This window comes from Myotis daubentonii, chromosome 3 (genome assembly GCF_963259705.1).
Source record: "Myotis daubentonii chromosome 3, mMyoDau2.1, whole genome shotgun sequence".
NCBI classification, from domain to species: domain Eukaryota; kingdom Metazoa; phylum Chordata; class Mammalia; order Chiroptera; family Vespertilionidae; genus Myotis; species Myotis daubentonii.
The window spans coordinates 136,531,546-136,556,091 of NC_081842.1; the positions used below are offsets into that span (position 1 = coordinate 136,531,546).

Consider the following 24,546-nt stretch of genomic DNA (forward strand, 5'->3'; position numbering starts at 1 on the left):
ACAACTGTCGTGTAAACTATTATACAATGTAGAAACTGCAGCAATAGAAATTTGTTCAAGATTCCGAGGAAAATGTAGTTAAAGATGGGCAGAGTGGGGATGGGTAGATGTTAAGGTCTTTGAAAGACCTTTAAAGGATGTCAGCCCTGGCCTGTGTTCAGGTATAAATAGTTCCACATGGGGGAGTGTGTGTCATAAAGGGAACAGCATGTACAAATGCACGGCAAGTGTGAAACCTTGGTTTGATGGGAGAATGATAGATGACTCGCTTAGTATTGTATAATGGGTGGGAGAAGATAAACACAGGTCAGGAAAAGCCATGTATATTCCAAAAATGGCATATACTTAGGACACAGAAATAGTACTAGGGTTGCATTCACTGAGTGCAGGGTGGCATTCTTTCACTGGATTCAGGATTTGGGATGGGCTGGCCATTGTTCAAGGTCCTGGGGTTGCACCAGGGAATCAGGTGGGCTCCCTACTCTCTCACAGAGCTTACATTTAAGTGGGGGCTGGGGGGCAGAGTCAGGTAATACACTGTTTGGGAAGTTGTCAGTGATGGACACAGAACAGAGGCATGGACAGGCTGGTGGAGGAGCTGGTGGTCGGGGTAGCCTGATAAACGGGGCCAAAGTCGCCCAGCACACATTTGGTGCCGGGAATTGATTTAATCCGTGTCTGTCAACTTCTCGGTGACAGCAGGTCCTGCAGCTATAGCGCATTCCTTCCCTTTGAGACGCCACTTCTCAGGGAGTGCAGAGTGATGGGAGTCAGATCTATAAACACTGTCAGTGGTTCTCAACCTGTGGGTTGCGACCCCTTTGGGGGTCAAAGGACCCTTTCACAGGGGTCGCCTAAGACCATCGGAAAACATATAATTACATATTGTTTTTGTGATTAATCACTATGCTTTATGTTCAATTTGTAACAATGAAAGTACATCCTGCATATCAGATATTTACATTATGATTCATAACAGTAGCAAAATTACAGTTATGAAGTAACAACGAAAATAATTTTATGGTTGGGGGTCACCACAACATGAGGAACTGTATTAAAGGGTCGCGGCATTAGGAAGGTTGAGAACCACTGGATTAAGCGAATCCAGCTCCTGAGCACCTGATGGCGTGACCCGCGCCAGCCCGCCTTCAGGAGGCGGGGACTCAGCCAGACCTGCTGTCAGCACCCCAGCCAGGAAGGCAGCACGACGTCTGCCCGGCCTGCAAACAGCCCCGCGCCCACCGGCTCCCACCGGTGCGCCGGCAGCAGCGAAGAGGGACTCCGGCAGCCTGGAGCGGAAGGAAACGCCCCCAGCTTTCCTTAGGCCACGCCCTTCCCCGCCTGCGCATGCGCCTCCACTCGTGGGGCTTCAGAACGTGCCGGGAGCGACTAGTGTCGCTTGCTCTTCGCGTCACGCTCGGCTTGCGGGCTGCTACTTCCGGGTCAGAGGTCGGACGGTCCGGCGCGCCTTGGGCCATGGTGCAGCTCAGGCCACGCGCGTCCCGCGCCCCGGCGTCGGCGTCGGCGATGGTGGACGAGGGCCAGCCCGCCTCGGAGGAGGCGGAGCACGGCCTGTTGCTCGGGCAGCCCAGCAGCGGCGCGGCCGCCGAGCCCTTGGAGGAAGACGGGGACGGAGATGGGGACGAGTGGGACGACGAGGCCCCAGAGGAGCTGACTTTCGCCAGCGCCCAGGCGGAAGCGAGGGAGGAGGAGCGGCGAGTCCGGGAGACGGCGCGCAGGTCGGGAGCGCACGGCGGGGCCGCAGAACCGTCCCTCCCGACCCACTGTCTGTCCGCGCACTGACTTGTCTCCCTTTCTCTCAGGGATAAAACACTCCTGAAGGAGAAGAGGAAGCGACGCGAGGAGCTGTTCATTGAACAAAAGGTTCGAGTTGCAGGGAGGCAGCTCCTTTTTTAAAAGGACCGGCTTGGGGTGGAATTCCCGTGCTTGTTGCAAAGCTGGTAGGATACGGAGGTGGGGGGAAGCCCTGTTTCTTCAGACATCGGTGAAAACAAAGATGCTCGTACTTTTGCTGCCCACCGCTTAAAAATGGGGGCGGGGAGAGCTGTGAATTTGCACTCATACGGCCCCGCATTCAGCTCGCCGGCGGTAGTTTGTCTGTGTCGCTGGGTTGCTGCTGGCCTTGGCTGAGGTGCTTTGGAACCTCAGGGCGGTGCCGACGGTGACTGCGCCGCTGTCGGGTGTTTGGCGGATGGGCCGCGGAGAGCTGACTCCAGGGGGACGTGGCCTAACTGCTCTCGGTGCACAGTGGCTGGAGGGTCGGGCGCCCTTCCAGTCTTCACCGGGTCTTCCCAACAGTGTCGAGCGGGCGCTGAGCCCCGTGACCGCAGCTTCCCCCCAGCTTAGAGGCAGTGGGGGCAGCGGGCAGTCGACGTTCTCTATTTGCCTAGGATAGAAGGCAGTCCCCAAGCCTGTAACGTCACAGGCAACCCAGGTATGTTGTCTGTCATGTACCTCACGCTATTCTTTTAAACTGTCTTTATCTAAGAAAAGGAAACTCCTTCCAGACGCTGTTCTAGAGAAGTTAACTGCAGCTTCACAGACAGGGTAAGTAACGGATCTTGTTATATTACTTGCTGACATACAGCCATCTTTGAGATACATATTGGAGCATTTATTTGAATCCATATAAAGAAATAATAAAGCCTAAATTAGACAATAAGGCTTCAGTTACACAGGTTTTTTAATTTGGTGGGAAAGATGGAAGTATTTAACTCTTTGCAGTCTTTCCCCATTTCTTTTTGTTCATTCCCACTGCCAACGCTAGCTTCTGAGTTCCTGATCCCAGAGTATTTATTCAACAATTGTTGTGTATCTGTCATTGTACCAGGCAGGGTAAATGGTGAGTAAAACAGGTGCCTTGAAATTTATCAGTTAGTGGAGTAGCAGACATCTACCTGCAGGCTCCTCCTAAAACTCAACTTGTCCCATACTTGCCTTACCTGCCACCAACCTGTCCTCCCTCCCCGTTCCCCATTTCATTCAGCAGCGTTGCCACCCACTGAATGTTTGAAGCAAATGTCATAGTCATCCTCTTCCTCATCTATCCCATGAAGTCAATCAAACCTTACTCAATTTAAACTTGTAAACATTTGTTTTTCTCTCCTCTCCCCTTAATGCTTAGACCTATATCTTTCACTTGGTTTTCAAATGTCCTGTAGAACTTTTCCAGTTATTCAGATCTTGAATACATTAAACATAAAAACAAATGTATTTGGTGGCAGATTCCCCTTTTACCCTTTAAAACCAAACTCGTGTCACCTCTCATTCTCTCACTCCACCCACCCCATTACTTCCTCCTTGTAGCTTTGCTACTGTGCATGGTATAGGCATCTCATACTGTTTTGTCATTTTTCAGACCAGATTCCTTGAGCCTAGTCCATCTCCCTGCTTGTCTCTTGTGCTTGAACTGTTGAATTATTCCTTTGTGACTTCTCCAAATAAAAATGAGGCCTACCACTTTCCACTTTGGTATTTCACCTTTCACTTTAACTCCATTAACCACAGCAATCTGCTTCTTTGAAGCCTGTTGATATGCTTTCAAATTTTAAATTCTGAGAAGATACTCCCATCCAGTATATACTAGTTTGTTGATTGGGAATTGGTGGCCATGAATTTGGGGGGTGACTTGCTTTCTAAAACTGATTAAAGATCCTGAGTCAAAACTGAGGGTGGTGGTAATGAAAGGGGGTATCTTATTTGCAAAATCAGATTTAACTGTAATGAGTTGAGTAATCTTGGCTGTCTGCCATTCCAATCAGTGTTTTTGTGTTCTCCCTTAGCATAAAGAAATCACCAGGAAAGTTAAAAGAAGGTATGAACTATTCTAAATTAAGTAACTTCTCCTGTAAGTGTCAAAAGCATTTGTAGTCCAATGTTATTGGGACTAGGAATGGCTGGCCAAGTTTAGTTTGGGCCTATTGCCTTATTTCTTACAAGTTGGTGTGAGTAGATATTTAACAATGAACTCCAGGAAATGTTCTTGATTTATTTTTACGTAAGTGCTAGCTAGAAATAAAACGTTTATTTTTTAGATAATTTGCAGAAGAAAAATGAAGAATGTGAAAAAAGAAGTGAGTCCAAGAAAGTTAAAGAAAAAGTACAGTCTATTGGGTAAGAAGAGTCTTTTTTTCATGTAGGATATAAAGGTAACTTTTTGAGAAAAGTGTTGGCTTATGTGGGAAAACATTTTAATTAGTAGCAGTTTCAGATTGGATCGTCTGGAAAACCAGTTGTGATACTTATATAAAAACAAAATATTTGCTCTTACTAAAATGGGAATAAAAACAAAATATTTTGCTTACTAAAATGTATTAGCCAATTCTTATAAAACAGCCCTGGAATTTATTTTTTATTTATTAGCCTATCTGCATTTTGTTTTCACCTTTTGAGACAACTAAGAAAAATACTTGAAGCATGTTATCAACCTCATTCATTCTGATTTTTTGTTTTGACTACCAGCCAGAATAAAAGCTACGTGGCTCGAAGGCTAAAAGATCAAGATCTGAGAGATTCAAGGCAACAAGCAGCCATAGCCTTCATACAGAATTCTTTGTATGGTCCAGGAACCAACAGGACTACTGGTAATTTCCTTATGGGCTGTTTTTCTCACTTTTTATTGAAGTAAACAAAGAAATGATAAATAATTCTCTTTTGTAGTAAATAAGTTCCTGTCGCTTAACAATAAGAGGTTACCAGTGAAAAAGGCTGCAGTCCAGTTTTTGAATAATGGTTGGGGTAAGGTCCAGCTTTATTTTCTTGGTTATGATAGTTTTATATATTGAATAATATTCCTTTTAAGGAAATAGCAAATACTCAAGTACGAATTACCTTTTTTTCTTATAATGGCTTCTATATTATTTTTTAAGTTGCTTCTGGAAAATAGATCAGTATAAGTATGTATGTATATCTGACATAAAACCTAATTTAATAGACCTAATTTTAGTATTTATATTCATATAGAGCAGTGGTTCTCAACCTTCCTAATGCCGCGACCCATTAATACAGTTCCTCATGTTGTGGTGACCCCCAATTTCATTGTTACAAATTGAACATAATTAAAGCATAGTGATTAATCACAAAAACAATATGTAATTATATGTGTGTTTTCCCATGGTCTTAGGCGACCCCTGTGAAAGGGTCGTTCGACCCCCAAAGGGGTCACGACCCACAGGTTGAGAACCGCTGATATAGAGGATCTTGAAAAGTTTTTTATTCTTTTTTGGGAATATTTTCTCTCTAATATTCTTACTGCGCAAACGTTCTATTCTAGGAACCCAGAAAAAACAAAATGCCAAGAGGTTTAAAAGACGGTGGATGGTCAGAAAGATGAAAACTTCTAAGAAGTAAATCAAAGCTAAATGAAGAATGAGAACTTTGTATGTACGCAACTTACAGTTATTTAGTTTAGAAGATTAATTTGTCTTTAAAAATCTAATAAATCATTTTAAAGGATTACAAGTCAAATCTATTTGGGGAAGTACCCCAACACATTTCATCCTTCTGGAATACAATTGTGCCTTTAGTCTTTGAGGGTCCTGGAGGAAATAGCAATTTAAAAGGAACTGTCTTCCTTTCTTTTTATAAATATTGATCCATTTAATTGAATACAAACAATACTGCTAATGGCACCTCTTCTGCCCCTCTTCCCAGTCCACAGTGTGGGTGTGTTGTGGCAGGAATGGCAGGGAGGAAGAGAAATGGACATCCAGGAAGTCTTTACAACTGCAGCTCACAGATGCCTTAGAGGAGGGTGGGCAAACTTTTTGACTCGGCCACAATGGGTTCTTAAACTGGACCGGAGGGCCGGAACAAAAGCATGGATGGAGTGTTTGTGTGAACTAATATAAATTCAAAGTAAACATCGTTACATAAAAGGGTACGGTCTTTTTTTTTTTTAGTTTTATTCATTTCAAACGGGCCATAGTTTGCCCACGGCTGCCTTAGAGTCTCAGATGTTTTGGTGCTACTGATGAGAATTTGCTTCACAAAATATAGAATGAGAAAGAAGTAGCTGTGAAAATGCAATATCTAAGTGTAGATAAATATGTACTTTTCTTAAAGAAGATTCAAACCTCAGTGTACAAAATAATAGCCAAAGTGTATGGTCATCCTCTTGAACAGCTTGTTTAATTTTTACTTTTAACTGGTTTGGGGGTTTGCTTTACTGTCAAGTAACCTGTCTTTATTGTGATTATGAAAATAAGGACATTAATTTTCCCCTTTCTTTCTTTTTCACCCACATTATCAGGTCTGACTCTAATACAGGGAGGCTAGTAAACTGAACAGTTTTAGGTTGTAGAATTCAGACTTACAGTAAAAATTATTCATTAAGCTCTAATTTTATATTAATCATAAGAAATAGGTAAGTACCTAATATATAAATTCAGTTGACACTAATATCTGTAGAAGTAAATTTTTAATGGCTGGTTAATTATATCACTACATTTTTATTGCAATATAGTACTCATTTAAGCACTTAAAAATGGAAGGTGTACAAAGATTAAATTAAGACACAGTAAATTGACTAAATATTTGGTTTTTATATAAATAAAGGTCATAACCACACCGTTGACATATAATACTGTTATAATACAAGTTAAACTTGTGAGTCTACAACAGAATTCGTTGGTAGTTAAACAGGAAACAAAGTTGAAAAGACCATGTTAAAACAAAACTACTGGGACTAACAGGTCGGGATTGTAAGTAGCAACAAACATATTCACTCAGCTCCTGAGTATTTCAAGTTTTACAGTACACATTAAAAATGATTTCTTCCATCAACACTATAAATTCAAACTGTCAGATGTTTATGCATTTTGCAAGTTACACTGATTGAATGCTTATATGGGAGTGGGGGTCGGAACATCTCCCAATTTGAAATTTACATCACCCACATGCTAACACAACACAACTTGTTCCATTTCCTTCCCCCCCCTCGCCCCCCAACAAAGAAGGCAGGATTTTTTGGTTTCTTTTAGGTAATTGTTTTAAAGGATTTGTGATGATAAATTTGAACGTCTGAGATTCAGTAATATTTAACTCTTAGACAACTAAGAGATTAAAGATGGAAAATAATTTCTCCTAACACTAAGTTAGAAAATCATTTGCATCATGCTGTAAACTAGGAAGCAATGTAAAGCGACAAAAACCTGTCCCCAGTACATAATTAAAAAAATCTAAATTTCAAATCAGCAGACCTGGTCTACTTCCATGTTGACTATATGCCACAGTATAAGTGTGAGCTCCTTGAATGCATAGCTAATGTAGGTAGTCTTCCACTGTGGCAAATGCACAGGATCCAATTCCTGACCGAGCCATCAGTCCTAAACATTGTGTGGCCTGTCCCATTGCTAGGGCAAGTGGAGGTTGCTTTGGCAGATTGTGGGTTTCTGAGGAAAAATGATTAAAAATGAAAACAGCAATTAGCAAGATATTTTAAACTTTCAGGAAAATATTGCATTATCTACGAAATTATCACTCTTAACTAGCAAAGATAGTTTCTAAGCAAATGATTGATTACCTTGGAAATACTACTCTGACAAGGTACTAGGCATTCAACTATAAGGAAAATTCTTGCAGAATTAGACTTTTAAAGCATTAGATACTCTAAATCTTTTACTTCCATATTAATTATGATGGGAAATACATATTTTGGCTGCTATTTTAATGGCTGCATAAGGAATATTTAGTATTTCTCTTCTATCTAAGTTAGAAAAAGGCACCAGCGTTTCAGTAAGTTTCATTGACGGATTCTTCTGGGGATAAGACACAGCTGCCTAATTGTTCCCAAAGCATATTGGTAATGTTATTTGGGTTGGTAAGGAGCAAGGGGTGATGGTCACCATGAGAGATGATAGAGCAAAATTACTTACAATTTTGGAGGGGTAATTTACAATTGATAGTTCAAACATTTTAACTATCAAAATATTCAGGGTCCTACATACCAGAAATTTGTCAGACAGTTATAGTACAAACAATAATCTTTGTTCTTTGCTAGAAATGAAAAAAAAAGTGAACGAATGATGAAAATGGCCAAACTTATAGGAGCTGGTACTTTTTCCTTGTGAATAGATGAATTTTAAATTTATATAGATTCCCAATTAATAAAATTAATGGTCCGTTAACAAAGGGCCAAAACAGTGATAAATGACTAGTAAGGCTCCATATGACTTAATTCAAAGGTTGTAATCTCAGAGAAAGAAAAGTTCTAGAACAGTGGTTCTCAACCTTCCTAATGCCGTGACCCTTTAATACAGTTTCTCATGTGGTGGTGACCCCCAACCATAAAGTTATTTTTGTTGCTACTTCATAACTGTAATTTTGCTACTGTTATGAATCATAATGTAAATATCTGATATGCAGGATGTATTTTCATTGTTACAAATTGAACATAATTAAAGCACAGTGATTAATCACAAAAACAACATGTAATTATATATGTGTTTTCCGATGGTCTTAGGCGACCCCTGTGAAAGGGTCGTTCGATCCCCAAAGGGGTCGCGACCTACAGGTTAAGAACCACTGTTCTAGAAGGAGTGAAGCAAAAATAATGAAGCAAGTTCAGGATTTAAAGTACAAGAGGAAAGAAGATATGATTAAGAATAAGACTATGCAAAGAAAGATACACAGATTGGTGAGAAGGAGTAGTTTGAAAAGGTCTTTGGGTTAAGATTACGAAAATACTAGCTATCCTGTGGCAAGATGCTAGTTAGCTAAATTTTGACAAACTTTTTTTTTTTGCCAACTCTACAACAGGGTTGACTTTATAATTTTAAATAATTCTGCCTTAATTTGAATTCCTTTCAAAAATGTCTCCTGAATGTTTTCAGGGAAATAACCTTGTTGAAAGGCAAATATCTGGAGGTACTTTATTACAATTTTATTTGGCCAGGTGAGGCACCTGGTTATAAGCATTTAAAAATTTTTTTTTGCCTGTCCACCGGTGTGGCTCATAGCTGATCATTTACCTATGAACCAGGAAGTCATGGTTTGATTCCTGGTCAGGGCACATGCCCAGGTTGCGGTCCCCAATGGGGGGTGTGCAAGAGGCAGCCAACAGATGATTCTCTTGTCACTGATGTTTCTATCTCTCTCTCCCTCTCCCCTTTCTCTTAAATCAACAGAAACATTAAAATTTTTTTGGATATAAAATTTGCAAGAATTACATACAATTAATAAAACTTCAAGCACTATTTATAGATTACATAATTTAGAATTTATAGATATGCAGACACCCCCACTGCAGTTTAATAATCTTATTAAATTTAAGGACTATATGTGGATGAACCTACATAATATGTAGTACAATATATAATACCTAATATATGGATAATGGTCCCAAGTAATGTACTATTTTAAAATTTAATCCCCTTGAATAACACAAGATATAGAAAACTGTTTTAGGAAAACTGGTTACTTTCAAATTTTTCCAGGTCTGAGTGGTACCTAAATGCAAAACAATGATAGCGCTTTATGATTACTGATAATGTAACTTAAAAATATATAAGTATAGGAAACCATAATTTGCCCTACAATCCCAGCACTGCTACTAAGCTTTTTTTTTCTTTACTAGCAGAGCTACATTAATTTCATAACCAAAGAAATTACAACACAATTAAACAATGAAAAGAAAACTCACATCATTCATTATATACAAGTTCTAAATTTAAGAAAAACTATAACAAAGATATTACTCTTATTCCAAAACTTGTATGAGACCTTAACACGAGTTAAAAATGAGTTTTATAAGGAAAAAAATACAGATTAAGGCTCAAATATGTTGCTTGCTTTATATTCTGGCCATATGAGGGCCCAGGCCCTCATTATAAGTCTCCATGTCTAAATACCCTTTACTCTGTGGAACTGTTCTATCTACCTAAAATAGCTTGAAACATGTTGCTAAAAGCCCCGAATACTAACAGGGCCAAATTGCACATAAAAGTTTTGTAAACTGGAGTCCCATTTTATCTGGGGAATTAGAAAAAGTCAGGTGAAAAATATCACTCTTACCTGAATTACTGAAAAGAATTGCCCAGAAATTAAAACATAGCTTTACATAATTAACCCTATAGAGTTTAAATATAAATGCACAAAATCAGGGGTCCTCAAAGTTTTTAAACAGGGGGCCAGTTCACTGTCCCTCAGACCGTTGGAGGGTCGGACTATAGTTTAAAAAAAAACAACTATGAACAAATTCCTACGCACACTGCACATATCTTATTTTGAAGTAAAAACACAAAACGGGAACAAATACAATATCTGTATTTGCATGTGGCCCGTGGGCCGTAGTTTGAGGACCCCTGCACAAAATATACAGTTACATAATTCATATAAAAAGAGTATGTGTTCAACATGTAAACAATATAATTATATTCTGTAGTGAGCTGCTCATAGGAATGGCAATCAACCGGGGAAACATTAAATTCCAATTTTTCACTTGATGCTCACCCCTGGCTAAGCTTATTTAAATTGCTGTTCTCTTCCTCACTCATTTTTTATTTGGGAAGGGCATGTAGTTGAATATGCTTAACTTTAATGCAACTATAATTTGACTCAAAGGGTTAGTAGTGACAGGGCATTTGCAAGTCACCTGGAAGCCCCTTTGTGCCTGTATTTGAAGCATGGTGGGAGCTGTAAAATGGGTGGCTCAGGCCAGAAATGTTTACATAACACAAACATTTCTAATTTCCAAACTTCCCAATTACCACTGACATGAGTTTGACATAAAAAGGGTGCATCCCAATGTACTGTTTGTAGTCGATTTGAATCCATTTAATCTGGAACTAAAATAATGGAGGAAGGTATATATTCTAAGGTAATCTTAACTTTAAAATGTAGAAAACCTTTCCCTTATGATTTTATTAAAATGTAAAATGCCAACACAAATATCACCTCAAACATTCAAAGTATCTATCTAGTTGGAGTTGTGCTTTTTAGCTTTACTTACCTAATATTGCACTGTTAAGAGCCGAGCATACAGGTTCTCTCTGAATTGGGTCAAGCTGATTTCCAACAGGGCTGTTCCAAGGATCTGAATAAGCTAGTAAACTGAATGCATCCTGTTGAAAAGAGCAATTTGGTTTTTAGTTCAAATAGTTCAACTACTATGCTCAACACGGTTACAAATTGAAACACTAAATACAGCTTTAAGGTACTAGACTACTGTGACATTTAAACCCATTTACTAGATTATGAACCAAAGCCTAATTTTTCATTCTTTTTGTAATACATTCTCATTATCTCCCCCCATCTCTACAATACATACAGAGCAGGAACAAATACTAAAAATTGAAAGAACGAATTCCTGTGAAATAGGCTAATACTGGTTAAGTTAAAGAGGAAGACAAAACATTCAGATACTTTATAATTTATTACCACTGATATGAATTTGACATAAAAAGGATAGGGCCCACCTATATCCAACCATCTTCAAGCCACCCCTCCTAAAGTAGCTGACACATCATAGTCTTTTCAAATGACTTTTTTTAATGGGAGGCACACACACAGTGGTTTCAGACATTGACATCAATCACCAGCCTGCATCATTAGTGTAGCCTTTAGCAATTAACGACCTAAGTATCAGTTTCATCATTTGTGTAATGGGGATTATAAGAGGTCATATTTCACAATGAAATAGGAAATTAGCTAAATGAAATTAGCAATGTTGGTTCATTCTAATCTTTCAATAAATGATGTATTACTACTTTGCCAAAGGGAATACCCTAATCTGGAGTAATATTATAATATAGGTACAGATATAGTTATAGTTAGATACAGGGCACCTTCCCAATTCAGAACACATACATGGAGAGGTGCTGAGGAAATCGTAAATCAGTGAATTCAGTAACAACTTTCAAAATGCTGACTCTGGAAGTGTGGAAGACTGAGATTCCCAAAGATGATTATCTCCTAGGTACAGCTCCAGCATTCCTCTCAGTATCTTATTAGTGTTCTGAGAGAGCAGAGGTGGAGGAAAGGCTTCCTGGTCAACTGTATTCTTACCCTTTCTCATCCAAACTGGCCTATATATTGTGGAAATAAGGGAAGAACTGTCCATAAAGCAAAGCTGTGCCATTAATCCACGGCTACCAGACAGGGAATACGTGTGTCTCTAAACAAACATGTGGGTCCCCCACTGTCGTTATTGCTAGGTATTTCACATCAGACTTCTCACCCCGATTATTATAATGAAAGTTCTCTGAAGATTAAAAAAATTATTATACTGTTTTGAATCCCCTGCAGTTACTGATAGGTGCTTGATATAGGGAAGAAGCTTCACACACCTGCTGATCACAAGACCTGCTTTTTACAGTTTTAAGGTATTTTATGCATCCCACAAAGCTACTTAGGTTGTATTTCCTGAATGCCCCCAATCCTAATTTATTGATGGAAAGAATATTAATAGTCTATATCCTATAAAGCTAACTCTAATCAATCACATTACTTCTAAAGACTGAGCTTTGCTCAAGCCTTAATTTACCCCACAACTATCTAATGAGGTACCACCCCCAAATAAATTTTTAAAAGATATTCTAAAGAATTGTCCAGGGAATAACTGGTACATAAAAATTTTAAGCACAAAACTATCCTCTTGGGTCTATATATGCAGACATGCTACCAAAAAGGTGAAATGTCTCAAATCTCAAATCAAGACCATTTTTCTGTTTACACCCTCTAGTATTTAAAACGAAAACACAATGATAATGACGGTAGTAACTTATCATGCACTAACATTCTATGAGGCAATGTTTTAAGCGCTAATGTGGATCATCTTATTTAATCCTCACAAAAACCTTATGAGGTGGATACTATAATGTTCATCATATAGGGATGCAAACTGAGGCAGTAAGAAGTTAAGATCACACAGCTAGTATTTACTGTATGTACTTCTTTTAGTGAGAGAAGTCCCTTTTAATTTTCAATATAAATTTTAAGAAGAAAACCCAAAATTCTGCCCTATTGTTTTCAGTACAATTCAAACAAATATTTATTGGACACAGCAGCCAGACAACTGAGGACACACGGATCACCGGGACCTTGTCACTGTTTCAAGGACTCGCATAGTTTTGTGGAAAACACAGACACATAAATAACAGCATATTGCTTATTAACGTACAGTGTATTGTGTCGCATGATGCAATCACAGAAATAGGCTCAAGCTACATGGACACAGGCTGAGCAAAAAGAGAAAAAGGCATGGTTGGAACCATGGGTAAGGGGTTAAATCCTAAAATGCCTCTAAAAACACTAAAAAGCTTGAATTTTTTGGCTAATAAGGCAACAGAGTTTTAAATACAGGAGTGGTATAGATTAGACTTGGTTATAGAAGAATCACACAGCAACACTATGAAACAGTTTAGAAGTAGAGTGAAGCTGTAATCAAGAAAACTAACACCTTAAAAAATAAAAAGGTTAACAGCATCAAGTTCCCAGTAGTACGTACCTAGCACCATATCTTCCTTTACAAAGGGAAAGAAATCAACAAAGCAACGTCAATGTTTAAAATCCTGCTATAAAACTTAATTGGTGATGGTAACCAAAGACATTATGGGTTACTTTTTATTTTAAAAACTAGAAGCCCGGTGCACAAAAATTTGTGCACTGGCAGGGAAGGGGGGATGGGGGGATGTCCCTCAGCCCCACTTGTGCCCTCTCACAGTCTGGGACCCCTCGGGATATAACCACCTGCTGGCTTAGGCCCGCTCCCCTGGTGCCTGCCCTGCCTCCCCAGGTCGTGCACACGGCAGGGCTGTTCCGGGGGTTGGGGTGCCGCCCCGGGTCGTGCACACGGCAGGGCTGTCCCGGGGGTTGGGGTGCCGTCCCGGGTCATGCACACGGCAGGGCTGTTCCGGGGGTTGGGGTGCCGCCCTGGGTTGCGCACACGGCAGGGCCGATCCAGGGGTTGGGGTGCCGCCCCGGGTTGGGTTGCACACGGGACGCCCGGGCGAGCCGGTGGATCGCTGCTGCCCCGCCCGGCTGCCCCAGGTCGGGTCACACACGGATGCCTGCAGCCCTGGGTCGCAGATAGCAGGCCCGGATGGTGGCGGGGCAGTCGGGATGGCACCATCCTGCCCTGCCTGCAGTATGCAAATTAGCCGCCATCTTTGTTGGTGGCTAATTTGCATATCGTGCTGATTAGCCAATGGGAGGCGTAGCAAAGGTATGGTCAATTACCATGTTTGTCTATTAGATAGGATATTACCTCAGTGAGAACAATTTCTGAGGGAAATGTGATTTCATTTAGGTAGGTTTCTGAAACTACTAATATTTGCCTTAAAATCTGTAGCAGTTTATAAATAGAATGAGTCTAAATGGCTCTACTGCTTCAATTACTGAAGTAAGAGTCCTGCTAGCTGGGGCTGCTCATGCACATTCGACTCTCCGCACTGCCTATAGCAGTGCCTGGCCACACTGCGTAAGTTCAACAAATAGCTGCTGACCAAAGCCAGATAGTTCCCAGGGAGCCTCTGGCAGGCTTAGGCAGATATGGAACAAAAAGACAACAGGGAAAGAGGAAACGAAGACAGACAAAACTAGAAAAAAGGTCAAGGGAAAATGGACTGCTGCAGGGACTGCCTACCATTTTACCACAGGTGGGCTGCAATGTGCCGGTGACTCCACAACTGAGGGAAGCAAATATTGTACATGTGCACCTTATCATAAAGCATTTTAGGTAATCTTACCTTTGACTTTACCCAAACCATTCTTTCCATATATATGTATATGATTCAGAAGTTTATACAAAACCAGAAAAATAAAAAATACCCCACTACATCACATGTAATCTGAAGTGAAGAATAAAAAGGAATAAAGTCTAAATATTTTCAACTATGGCAAAAACCTTTACTCTTCACGTTGCTTCAAATCCTTCAGCCTTGTTCTTTAGGTACTTTTAAGATTCGTTACTCGTTCCTATCTGAGTCAAGAAAAGTTTGGGGCATGGGAAAGCAGCTCAGAACATAAAGGAAGTCTTTTAAAGCAGTTGGCATTTGCTTAAAAGTCAAGAGATGCAAAATCAAAGCCATCTACATTCTTTAGATGAAGATGAATTACACTTTCACATAGTTCAATATATAATTAAGGAATATCTTTGAGAATAGGCCATGTAATGCCATTTTCTGAGCTTCATGCAAATTGGAATCAAGGACAGTAAGCTGATTGAGTGAAATCTTAAATTTTCAAAGGCACTGCAGAAATCACACATTCCTTCATCATGTTTAATTAGCATAAAGTTTTAGCAAGAAAACAGATGACCTGCTCTAAAAAATGTCTATGAATTCTTAGGATCATCTCATATTGCCAAATATCCACTCAAACAACAGTTCTTAACGTGTAGTCCAGGGACACGGGTCCAAGGCCCTCTCAGAAGGTTTTGTGAAGTCAAAACTATTTTCATAGTAACACTGAAAGACTACTTTTATCTTTCTCCTTCTCTCAAAACTATATAGTGGAGATAAGTATGAGAATCCAGCTCATCTTGATTAAAACTAACATTAAAGACCTGTGAAAATGTAAAGCAATGCTATGCTTCTCATTTATTCCCCATTTTGGGGAAGGTAGTTTTTTTCCACAAGAATATTTAATTAATGGATTTACTGTTATTTCTAATGACTTGTTTTTACTTTTAGTTCTAATTTCTAGTATAGTAAAATCAAAAAACTCTTTGAGAATCTTTCTAGACACCAAAAAGGTTGAGAACCTTGGTATCTAGCAAAATAATTTCCTAAATGGATGACTTTAGCTATCTTAAAATAAACTTAAGAAAGGCCAAGAAATAAGTTTCTTCTTGCCACTCTTTTTTTTAAAAAATATATTTTATTGATTTTTTACAGAGAGGAAGGGAGAGATAGAGAGTTAGAAACATTGATGAGAGAGAAACATCGATCAGCTGCCTCCTGCACATCTCTTACTGGGGATATGCCCGCAACCCAGGTATATGCCCTTGACCGGAATCGAACCTGGGACCTTTCAGTCCGCAGGCTGACGCTCTATCCACTGAGCCAAACCGGTTTCGGCTTCTTGCCACTCTTGATATGAGAAAAGTTTCTATGAAGTTGACAGTGATGAAAATACCCAATCTTGAAAAATCAGTTATACTTTTCAAATGAATTCAATCTCAATTGAATAAACATTCATTGAATACCTAGGTTCTGTATGCATATGATATATTTAAAAGGGGAGGAGTTAAGGAAAGACCTAGCCTGACCTCAAAGAACTTATAGGGCATAATCTTATAGGGCTAATGTGGACAGCTATTTTCCTAATAGTATATGAATGTCTGATAGGGACTTTTTAAACAAAAAATAGCTGCCCATGTGGCTCAGTGGTTGAGAGTTAGGAGGTCATGGTTTGGTTCCTAGTCAAGGCACCTGCTCAGGTTGCAGGCTCAATCCCCAGTGGAGGGCATGAAGGAGGCAGCCAATCAGTGATTCTCTCTCATCAACTGATGTTTCTCTCTCTCTCCCTTCCTCTCTGAAATCAATAAAAATTATTTATTTTAAAAAGGATGAATGTTTAAAAATAAAAACAGCTTAAATCAGACTTAAAGGGCTGGTAGGACTTTTTTGCATATGAAAGAAGCTTTTAAAGGAATAACATCTCCACAGCTAATTACAATCCTGACTGAAAGTAGGAGAAAACTCCAACTTCAAATGATACACCAATTTTCTTTTAAACTTTTTCTTTAAGAGCTGATGATCACTATTAGAAAAGCAGTTTGCTATCCAGTAGATGAAGTACTAAGTATAGTGACTACACCTCTCTTCCCACCTCAGATACTAAAAATACAAGACTGCATACCTTTAACTGGAGATGTATATAGGTGTTTCCTTAACCCATCCTAGATCAAGCAGATATGTAGGTGCATTATTTTTGCTAACTTTAGGCCATAATCAGTGCTACTAGGTGTTGCTACTGGTGCACTGACTCTCAGTTTGAGTCCAGAAGGGAAGTCAGGAGCCTTGCCCTTTGCTACTACGTACATGACACTGAAGCAGCACAACATGAATCTCTCCTTGGTTTTTTGAACTTTCAAAAATTCAGGAGAAAATGTTTATAACTTAGCATCTTTGAGCGCAACCTGATACCACTGTAATAACCTGGTTATTAATAACTAGAAAGAAGCAAAGAGAAGGCTAGATAATGTAGGCATGCCATTTGTACAGCTTTGCCAGGAAGCTGCAGCTTAACGCTCTCTAGGTCTGAGTGACGTGGGAAGGTACTTGTCTGTCAATCACACCGGGGAACAAGCCATAGATCAGAACAGGCATGGTCACTGCAAGTGTGGGAAGATTTGATATTCATTAAACTCCTAAACAAAGGAATTCCTCCCTTTGTTTGGCTCTGTTGGCCCTCCTGCTCTCTTAGCACTCTTGTTGCAGGGGGCATGCTCCCCTGCATTCTCCCACAAGGCCCACACAATGGACTAATGGATTACAATCAGTCTGATGCACTGTTGGACTCAACTCCACCATGGAACAGAAACTTTGGACACTGGTTTTGCTTCTAGCTCTGCCGAACCCCCAGCTGCATATTTTCCAAGACTGGTTTAAGGGAAATGGGACTTTGCAAACCAAGGGATATAATAACACACAAATAAACCTTTCAATATATCTCATTCTCCTGTGAGTCTTAGGAAATTATTTTTCTCAAGACATCCGAAGAACCCCACTCCCACTAGCAACGGAGAAATTCCACCCATGCAATTCTCTGATAACAAACCTAACGCAGGATTGAAAATATATATACAATGGCTACGTTAATGTTTCATAGACTTACAGGGCTGGTAGGACTTTTTTGCATATGAAAGAAGCTTTTAAAGGAATAACATCTCCACAGCTAATTACAATCCTGACTTAAATTAGGAGAAAACTCCAACTTCAAATGATACACAAAATTGTGCCTAACTTACTAAATTGTTTAAATTGTTTCCATCTTACTAGCTATCATAAATGTTAACTAGAAAAGACCTGAAAATGTATTAACTAGATGACCCAAAATCCTTCACCAATCATCATCAAAATGAAAACCATGTACATATTAGACTTTCAATTTGCTACAACTCTGAGCAATGTTACTTGCAAAATAAAAATATCTCAAATTTACAGTTTTATCAGCATACTCACATTTTTCCTAACTTTGCCAATTTTATAGCTGAGAAAAGACTAAGAAAAGTAAGTTGATAAAGTGCACACAATGCTGACAGGTTGCACAATTGGGGATTGAATCCATACTTTTTACTTGAACTCCAGTGCTACTTCCAGTAGAGCAGAACTGCCCAAACACATAGAACACTTTCACTCTCAAATAGGAAGCCAGGGAGGAGTTCATGTGCAACAAGAATTTCTAGCTCTAGTCTGTGTTACAAAACTACAATTTAGTTCCTTTGATGCACTTATATTTTACAGGGGAAAACAAATGTACCTTCAACATTTTTTTATTTGCTGTGTTCTTGCCACATTCTCTCCTCAGCTGTTCACTCATTGCTTGTAGCTCTCTTCCAAAGTGAATCATTCTTTCTATGGCGGCTTGACTTCCTCCACACAACTGGCGTCTTAACTGACTTGAATCAACTTCTGTAACCAAAACAAACAAGTATTTTACTACCTTACTGAATGAAGTGCAATGGAGAAATGAACATAAATATAACATTTTATATGTTTAATTTAGTAACTATTACCTAATGTTTTTCTCTAAATATGCAGATTTATTTAATTTAGTATGAAACTTTGCAGTTAAAAGGTATGTTTTATCTAGGTCTCAAGAGTCTAGGATCCAATATCTAGCATGCAGTTGAAAGTCAGGTGACAACCTTTCTCAGTGTTAGGATGTACCTATATGTCAAGGGAAATTTTATAAAAAGTTAAGCACAATTCTCTAAAACTACAATAAGCAACATTAAGAAAAAAAGAAAAAGTTAGTAACTGCCTGTCAGGCTACTTTAACTGCCATAGAATAGAGACAGAATTAAATGATTCCTGGATGCTAAGGGAGGCTAAATAATCCCAATAAAAACATTATGCTCAGAAGAATACTACTTTTAGAAAATAATTTTAGGGTATATATTTTGGTTGACAGTAATGATTAATAACGTAACCATTTAAATTACTAATAATACATATAATCACAATTGATTATGATGATATATAATATGCACTTTGTTCTATTAGCTTTGCACAGATTAGCTCATTTAATTGTCACAATGATTTATGAAGCAGTTATAATATCCATTTTACAGATGAAGAAACTGAGACACAGAGCTCTTAAGTAACTTGTCCAAGGTTACACAGCTAGTAAGTGGCAGTTGCAGAATTTGAATCCAGGTAATTTGGCTGTATAACTCTTGTTCTTAATCACTATGTTCAAATTACTCTTTGAATTTTTAAGTTGCTGATTATTTGATAAAATAAAACTAGGCGGCCTTTTTAATCATACTCCTTGCTTCAAAAAAGGATTTCTACAGTAGAATACATAATCCCCAGCAACAAGGTAGTTGTATAAATAATAAAATAATAACTACATTTATAAAGTAGTTTCTTATATATACCCATAACAATTTGAAAAAATACCCTTTAACCTCAAAATACTAAGAAGTCTAATGCTGGCCATGGAATTCTGACGAAGAAGAATTTATAAGCTTTAATAATGTTCACTTTCCAACTGATGGGAAAGTTTGCTGATGGTTTAACTTTACAATGCAGTTTACTACACAAGTTGTCAAGAAAGTAAAATTAAGCATGACGTTTAATTTAGGGGAAAGAGGAGGTGGAGTCACACTTAAGTACCTACTAAGTGCCAGGCACTGAACTATGAATAGTCACATATATTCTCATTAAATGAATTTAAGAAATTCTGTTTGATTAGAATTTATAAAAGCATCTCTACCCATTTGGCCTTTATTGGCTACAGCAAAATAAGTATAAAACCTTTCTATATCTCCAACCTTAAATATCCTCTAAAGCAGCGGTCACCAATCTTTCGGACCTCATGGACCGCCAGTGGTCCATGGACCACTGGTTGGCGGCCGCTGCTCTAAAGGATATTTAACACTAAGTTGGTACCACTGCACTAATGACAGCGCTAACAGCAAAGAAAACTCTGTAGCATTTAACTTCAGAAAGTAGTATAAAGTAACTATGCTCTGTCTAGCAACCCACTCTCACAAGAAAGCTTAAGAGAAGTAATGTGTATTATCAAATCCAATGGCACATACATCTGTCTTTAAATTTGATTTATGCTCATCAGCTGTAAATCAGTACGAGTAAAAACATAACCTTGTAGTCATCATTTTTTTATTAAAAATGTAAGAAATATCACTGCAGACCCATTTCGGTGTCACAATCTTCCATTTCGTGGTCATGTTTAGAGCTACCATTTAGGAAACCATTGGATGAAGTTTCTCCAACTCCATTGGAGTAGTGATCTGTTTCCATGTCTACATCATTACTGAAAATGAAAAAACAAACCTAATTTTAGAAATCGCATACTTGCAGCTTAGTTTAAAATAAATTACTACTCAACTACATAGCCTACTTATAAAAATGATTTCATAAGACAAAAGCAATCTTCAAAGTAGGTATTTAGTTAAGTCTTGAATATATTCAAAGCCAAATATGTAGCTGACTTTTAACAAAGTTGTACTCCTGGAGATAAGGGAAATAAAGTACACATACTAAAAGTATTGCCAAATCTTAATTTAAAAATGTTGATTTGGATATTTAGTGTATTTTCAATTTTCACTCATTTTACACTACAGAATAACTATGTGCCAATAACTACATTTGGACATACTATACTAGTCAATGTAGGACCTTCAGATTCATCCACACAGGAAGCAACAAAAAATACCTAATCTTTAAGAATTGCCTATGATGATCTAGCTAACGATTACACAGCCCAAAAGGAAACACTTGATGAAAATTTAGGAAATATTTAAATAAAAATGACCTTTTCTATTAAAAAAGCAAGGGATATTCATTTCTTAGAAAAACCAAGAACATTGAATGCAGATGAACAAAAAGCACTCTACGCATAATGCCACCAGAGATGGTTAACACCTTGCATGACTTGTGTGTGTGGTTTAAGTACCGTGTGTGTGTGGGTGGGTACGTGCAACTTCTATCAGTAAAATCTATTTGGTGAAAAGACAGAGATCTATAAAGAAGGTGGCAACTGCCTTAGAACTCCATGAGTCAGAAAAGCTTTGTATTATATTGGTGACCTTTGAGAGTTGTTAAAAAAAATTAACATTAAAAACAATGTTTAGTAGAAATCCTTAAGAGCATAGCTTTTGGTGATCTTAATGATATACTAAACCATTTTTTAAGAAAACAATTCAATATACTATTTGAGGGATTCTTTCATTCAATACACATTCAAGAGCCCCTGAGCCAAGTTCTTCATGTTCCATGTTAGGTGCTAAGGATATAATGAAACTGCCTCTGTCCTGTAGGAGCAAACTACCTGTTAAAAGCTAAAAAAGTTATTGTATTGCAAAGGACTATTACTATGATAAAAGTTAATCACAAGGAGTGACACGTGGAGGGGATATAAATCAAGGCAAAAATCCTGGAAGAAGTAATGTTAACTAGAACAGACATTAGCATGGAGAGGAAACTTTCAAATAGAGGGAAGTATAATGGAAAAAGCACAAGTCTGGAAGTCACAAATCCTGGGGAGTAGTCTCAGTTCTGCAACTTACTAGCTACTAATTATTGACCTTAAAAAAAGCCCACACATTTACTTTTTTGTTATTCAGCTCTACATCTGTAAAATGGTTTTCATAGTTAATACCATTTTTGCCTACTACACAATACTGTTGCAAGGAAAGCCATTACCAACTATAAAATAACTGTTACTGTTGAACAGTTTAAGGGGATTTAAAAGCTTATTTTCTTATACTGAACACAAGGGAGAATGCTGTGTCATCAACCCCTTATGTTACATTTCCTTCCCTGAACTCAGGTAATAATAGGTCCCTTTAGCAACTTCCTGCCATGAGGATAGTACTTAAGAGAAAAACTCACCAACTGACTGCAAAAAATGGCAGAATGCTCTATTAATGATAAAGTACTAAAATCTTACCCTTTAAAATTCCCATACATAATTTTTACTACTAAATATTCTAATTTTGTTTTTACTATGTCATCTCTACTGTCAAAGACTACCCTGACCTCAGCAAAAGATAGTTACTTTTTCTACTGTTCTCATATGACTTCTGTGGACCTCCATTATAGCCTGTACCACACACCATTACTTCAGTAAATTTTGGTCACTTGTGAAGGATAACATGGAGACTCTGATAAATTGCCAAATTTGCAAAAACAGATTTTTACATATATTTCTTTTTCTGGAGTCATATTTCCATTAAGATTCCTTGCTAAAAGTTAGGTTCTCTCTCCTTTGATAAAATCTGCACTGATGAACAATTTCCCCAAAATGTAGCGTGACCAATCAATTCATGTTATAAGACCAAACCAACATCAAATTGTAAAGTCTATCCATTATTTTTTTTTGTTATTTTTTAAATTGATTTTAGAGTGCGAGGAAGGGAAAGGGGGTGGAGAGGGAGAGGGAGAGAGGGAGAGAGGGAGAGAGGGAGGGAGGGAGGGAGAGAGGGAGGGAGGGAGGGAGGGAGAGAAAGAGAGAGAGAGAGAGTCCCACAACCTGGACATGTGCCCAGACCAGGAATCAAACCAGCAACCTTTCAGTGCACAGGATAATGCTCAACCGAGACACACCAGCCAAGGTCATTATAATTATTTTTAAAATGTTATAACATGAGTTCTAAACCAAATTAAGATTCAAATGCTAGATGATTTGGGCAGGCTGAATTCATAGGATTTTGCTTTCACACACTAGTATTGAATTCAGGTGATTACATTTCAGGAACTTTTAAAAGATTTCATGAACATTAAACCTGAGTATAGTATGACATACTAGAGGCCCAGTGCATGGCATTCGTCCATTGGGGGGTGGGGGGGATGACACACACCTCAGCCCTCAGCCTGATCTGCGCCCTTTCACAGTCCAGGAGCCCTCGGGGATGTCTGGCTGCGGCTTAGGCCTGCTCCTGCCAGGAGCGCACTGACCACCAGGGGGCAGCTCCTGCATTGAGCATCTGCCCCCCGGTGGTCAGTGTGAGCCATAGCGACCAGTTGTTCTGCCATTCAGTTGATTTGCATATTACCCTTTTATTATATAGGATAGTCATCTTTTCTCTCAAAGCTCTTCCTGCCTAGCAAAATGGCTGACATCCAACAGGTCCTCAATACTACCCTCATGCTCTATGTTCTATATCAGTGGTTGCCAACCTTTTGGACCTCACGGACCACCAGTGGTCTGTGGACCATCAGTTGGCAACCACTGTTCTAAATGACTTAACCACATCTGCTATAGTCAAGCTACATAAAGATAGGCTCTTAAAAAGAGTTTTTATAAAATTAGTTAATTGAAAGTCAGTAAACATTCCACATACATTTACAGCAAAAAAATATACACAGAGAGAAAAAATAGTTGTAAACGTATCATATGTTAATACTAGAGGTTAAATACAATACTTTGACTTAACTTGGAAACATAACAAATGGCATGTGTGTGATCATCTATATAGGTCTGTGATGGCAGGAAGAGTAGACTGCAGAGCCCTGCATTTGTCCTTATAACCTCACTATAAGGGCAAGGAAATGGAGAGTAATAAGAAGGAACAAAGGAAAGAGCTTATATGCATACTGAGAGACTGAAAAGCTTTGGGAAACTTATTCCCTAACCTTTTATTCTCAAAGGGCTTGGGAATTCCTAGACTCCATTATTGGGCATACAACTCAAATTTTCCAAATTATTAAACATGATAACACCTGATTTAGGCTGCTAATAGTAGCGTAAAAGCTAGAGAAATCATTACCTGGTGAAGTTATTAACTTGCTGTGATCTCGACATGTTTATACTGTTCAGTTCTGGTACATTCAAATTAGTTGACTGGTGTTTACTATGGCAATATGATTGATGTGCTTTATTTGATATTACACCATTACTACAATTTTCAAAACCTGGAAAAAAAGAAAAAAAAAGACAGATCATGAAAATAAAAACAAACATTAATTTATTATTAGTTTGTAAATAATATACCCATATTCTGACTTTTGTATTTAAAATAGAGGACTATTTAAATCAATGGACTATTTAAATAGTAAACAGTTAACTTCTTTGAAAAGATATATGTACACTTAATTGTGAGCTATAATTATCATCTCCTCTAACATTTATTGAAGGCTTCATTATGGATCAATCCCCCATGAGGGCCATGTTATCATCACCCCCATTTTATTAAGGCTAAGAATTAGTCCAAGTCTGAAGTGACTGTATATGATACTCAAGAGGAGAAGCAGCTAAGGATATAAACATGAGAATCATCTGCACTGTACAGGATGGTGATACAAAAAGAGAGCTATATGCTGACTGAGAAAAAGCAAAGTTGTTACTCTATGAAAGGAAAGGAAAGAGCACTTGACTTGTTTTATAAAGTTA

General features: G+C 38.5%; 2 protein-coding genes and 1 long non-coding RNA gene across 6 annotated transcripts in view; 1 reads left to right on the forward strand and 2 right to left on the reverse strand.

Annotated features, from left to right (window-relative positions):
• The first annotated feature begins 1,383 nt into the window (after positions 1-1,383).
• NOL7 (nucleolar protein 7) lies at positions 1,384-5,475 on the forward strand. Of its 2 annotated transcripts, XM_059688666.1 has the most exons (8): positions 1,388-1,739; positions 1,824-1,884; positions 2,510-2,568; positions 3,804-3,835; positions 4,056-4,134; positions 4,483-4,604; positions 4,681-4,758; positions 5,294-5,475. In XM_059688666.1, exons 1-8 carry the CDS (start codon positions 1,477-1,479, stop codon positions 5,368-5,370), a joined length of 771 nt encoding a protein of 256 aa, XP_059544649.1. In that variant the 5' UTR covers positions 1,388-1,476; the 3' UTR covers positions 5,371-5,475. The 2 variants fall into 2 exon arrangements, with proteins under 2 accessions (XP_059544650.1, XP_059544649.1); XM_059688667.1 differs by lacking the exon at positions 4,681-4,758 and having other exon boundaries at positions 1,384-1,739.
• A 947-nt stretch (positions 5,476-6,422) lies between these two features.
• RANBP9 (RAN binding protein 9) overlaps positions 6,423-24,546 on the reverse strand; it is a 104,322-nt gene continuing 86,198 nt past the window's right edge. Inside the window, exons 10-14 of one of the 3 annotated variants that reach the window (XM_059688663.1) lie at positions 23,924-24,068; positions 20,345-20,466; positions 18,445-18,596; positions 10,970-11,081; positions 6,423-7,412 (exon numbers count right to left, since the gene is read on the reverse strand). In XM_059688663.1, coding sequence (XP_059544646.1) covers positions 7,282-7,412; positions 10,970-11,081; positions 18,445-18,596; positions 20,345-20,466; positions 23,924-24,068 — 662 coding nt within the window. In that variant the 3' untranslated portion in view covers positions 6,423-7,281. Of the gene's footprint in view, positions 7,413-10,969; positions 11,082-18,444; positions 18,597-20,344; positions 20,467-23,544; positions 23,690-23,923; positions 24,069-24,546 lie in introns of those variants that run through there. The other 2 variants (XM_059688665.1, XM_059688664.1) reach the window with 2 other exon arrangements.
• On the reverse strand, positions 8,786-10,959 carry LOC132230736 (uncharacterized). Its single transcript, XR_009451926.1, has 2 exons — positions 10,344-10,959; positions 8,786-10,126 (listed from the first exon to the last, which is right to left on the reverse strand). It is a non-coding gene; the product is annotated as an uncharacterized LOC132230736 (long non-coding RNA).

Excerpts from the sequence above, each read along its gene's own strand:
- NOL7 (XM_059688666.1), top strand. The coding sequence starts at position 1,477 with ATGGTGCAGCTCAGGCCACGCGCGTCCCGCGCCCCGGCGTCGGCGTCG. Across the intron at positions 3,836-4,055 it reads ACCAGGAAAGTTAAAAGAAG|ATAATTTGCAGAAGAAAAAT; the intron begins GTATGAACTATT and ends TTTATTTTTTAG. Across the intron at positions 4,759-5,293 it reads GTTTTTGAATAATGGTTGGG|GAACCCAGAAAAAACAAAAT; the intron begins GTAAGGTCCAGC and ends GTTCTATTCTAG.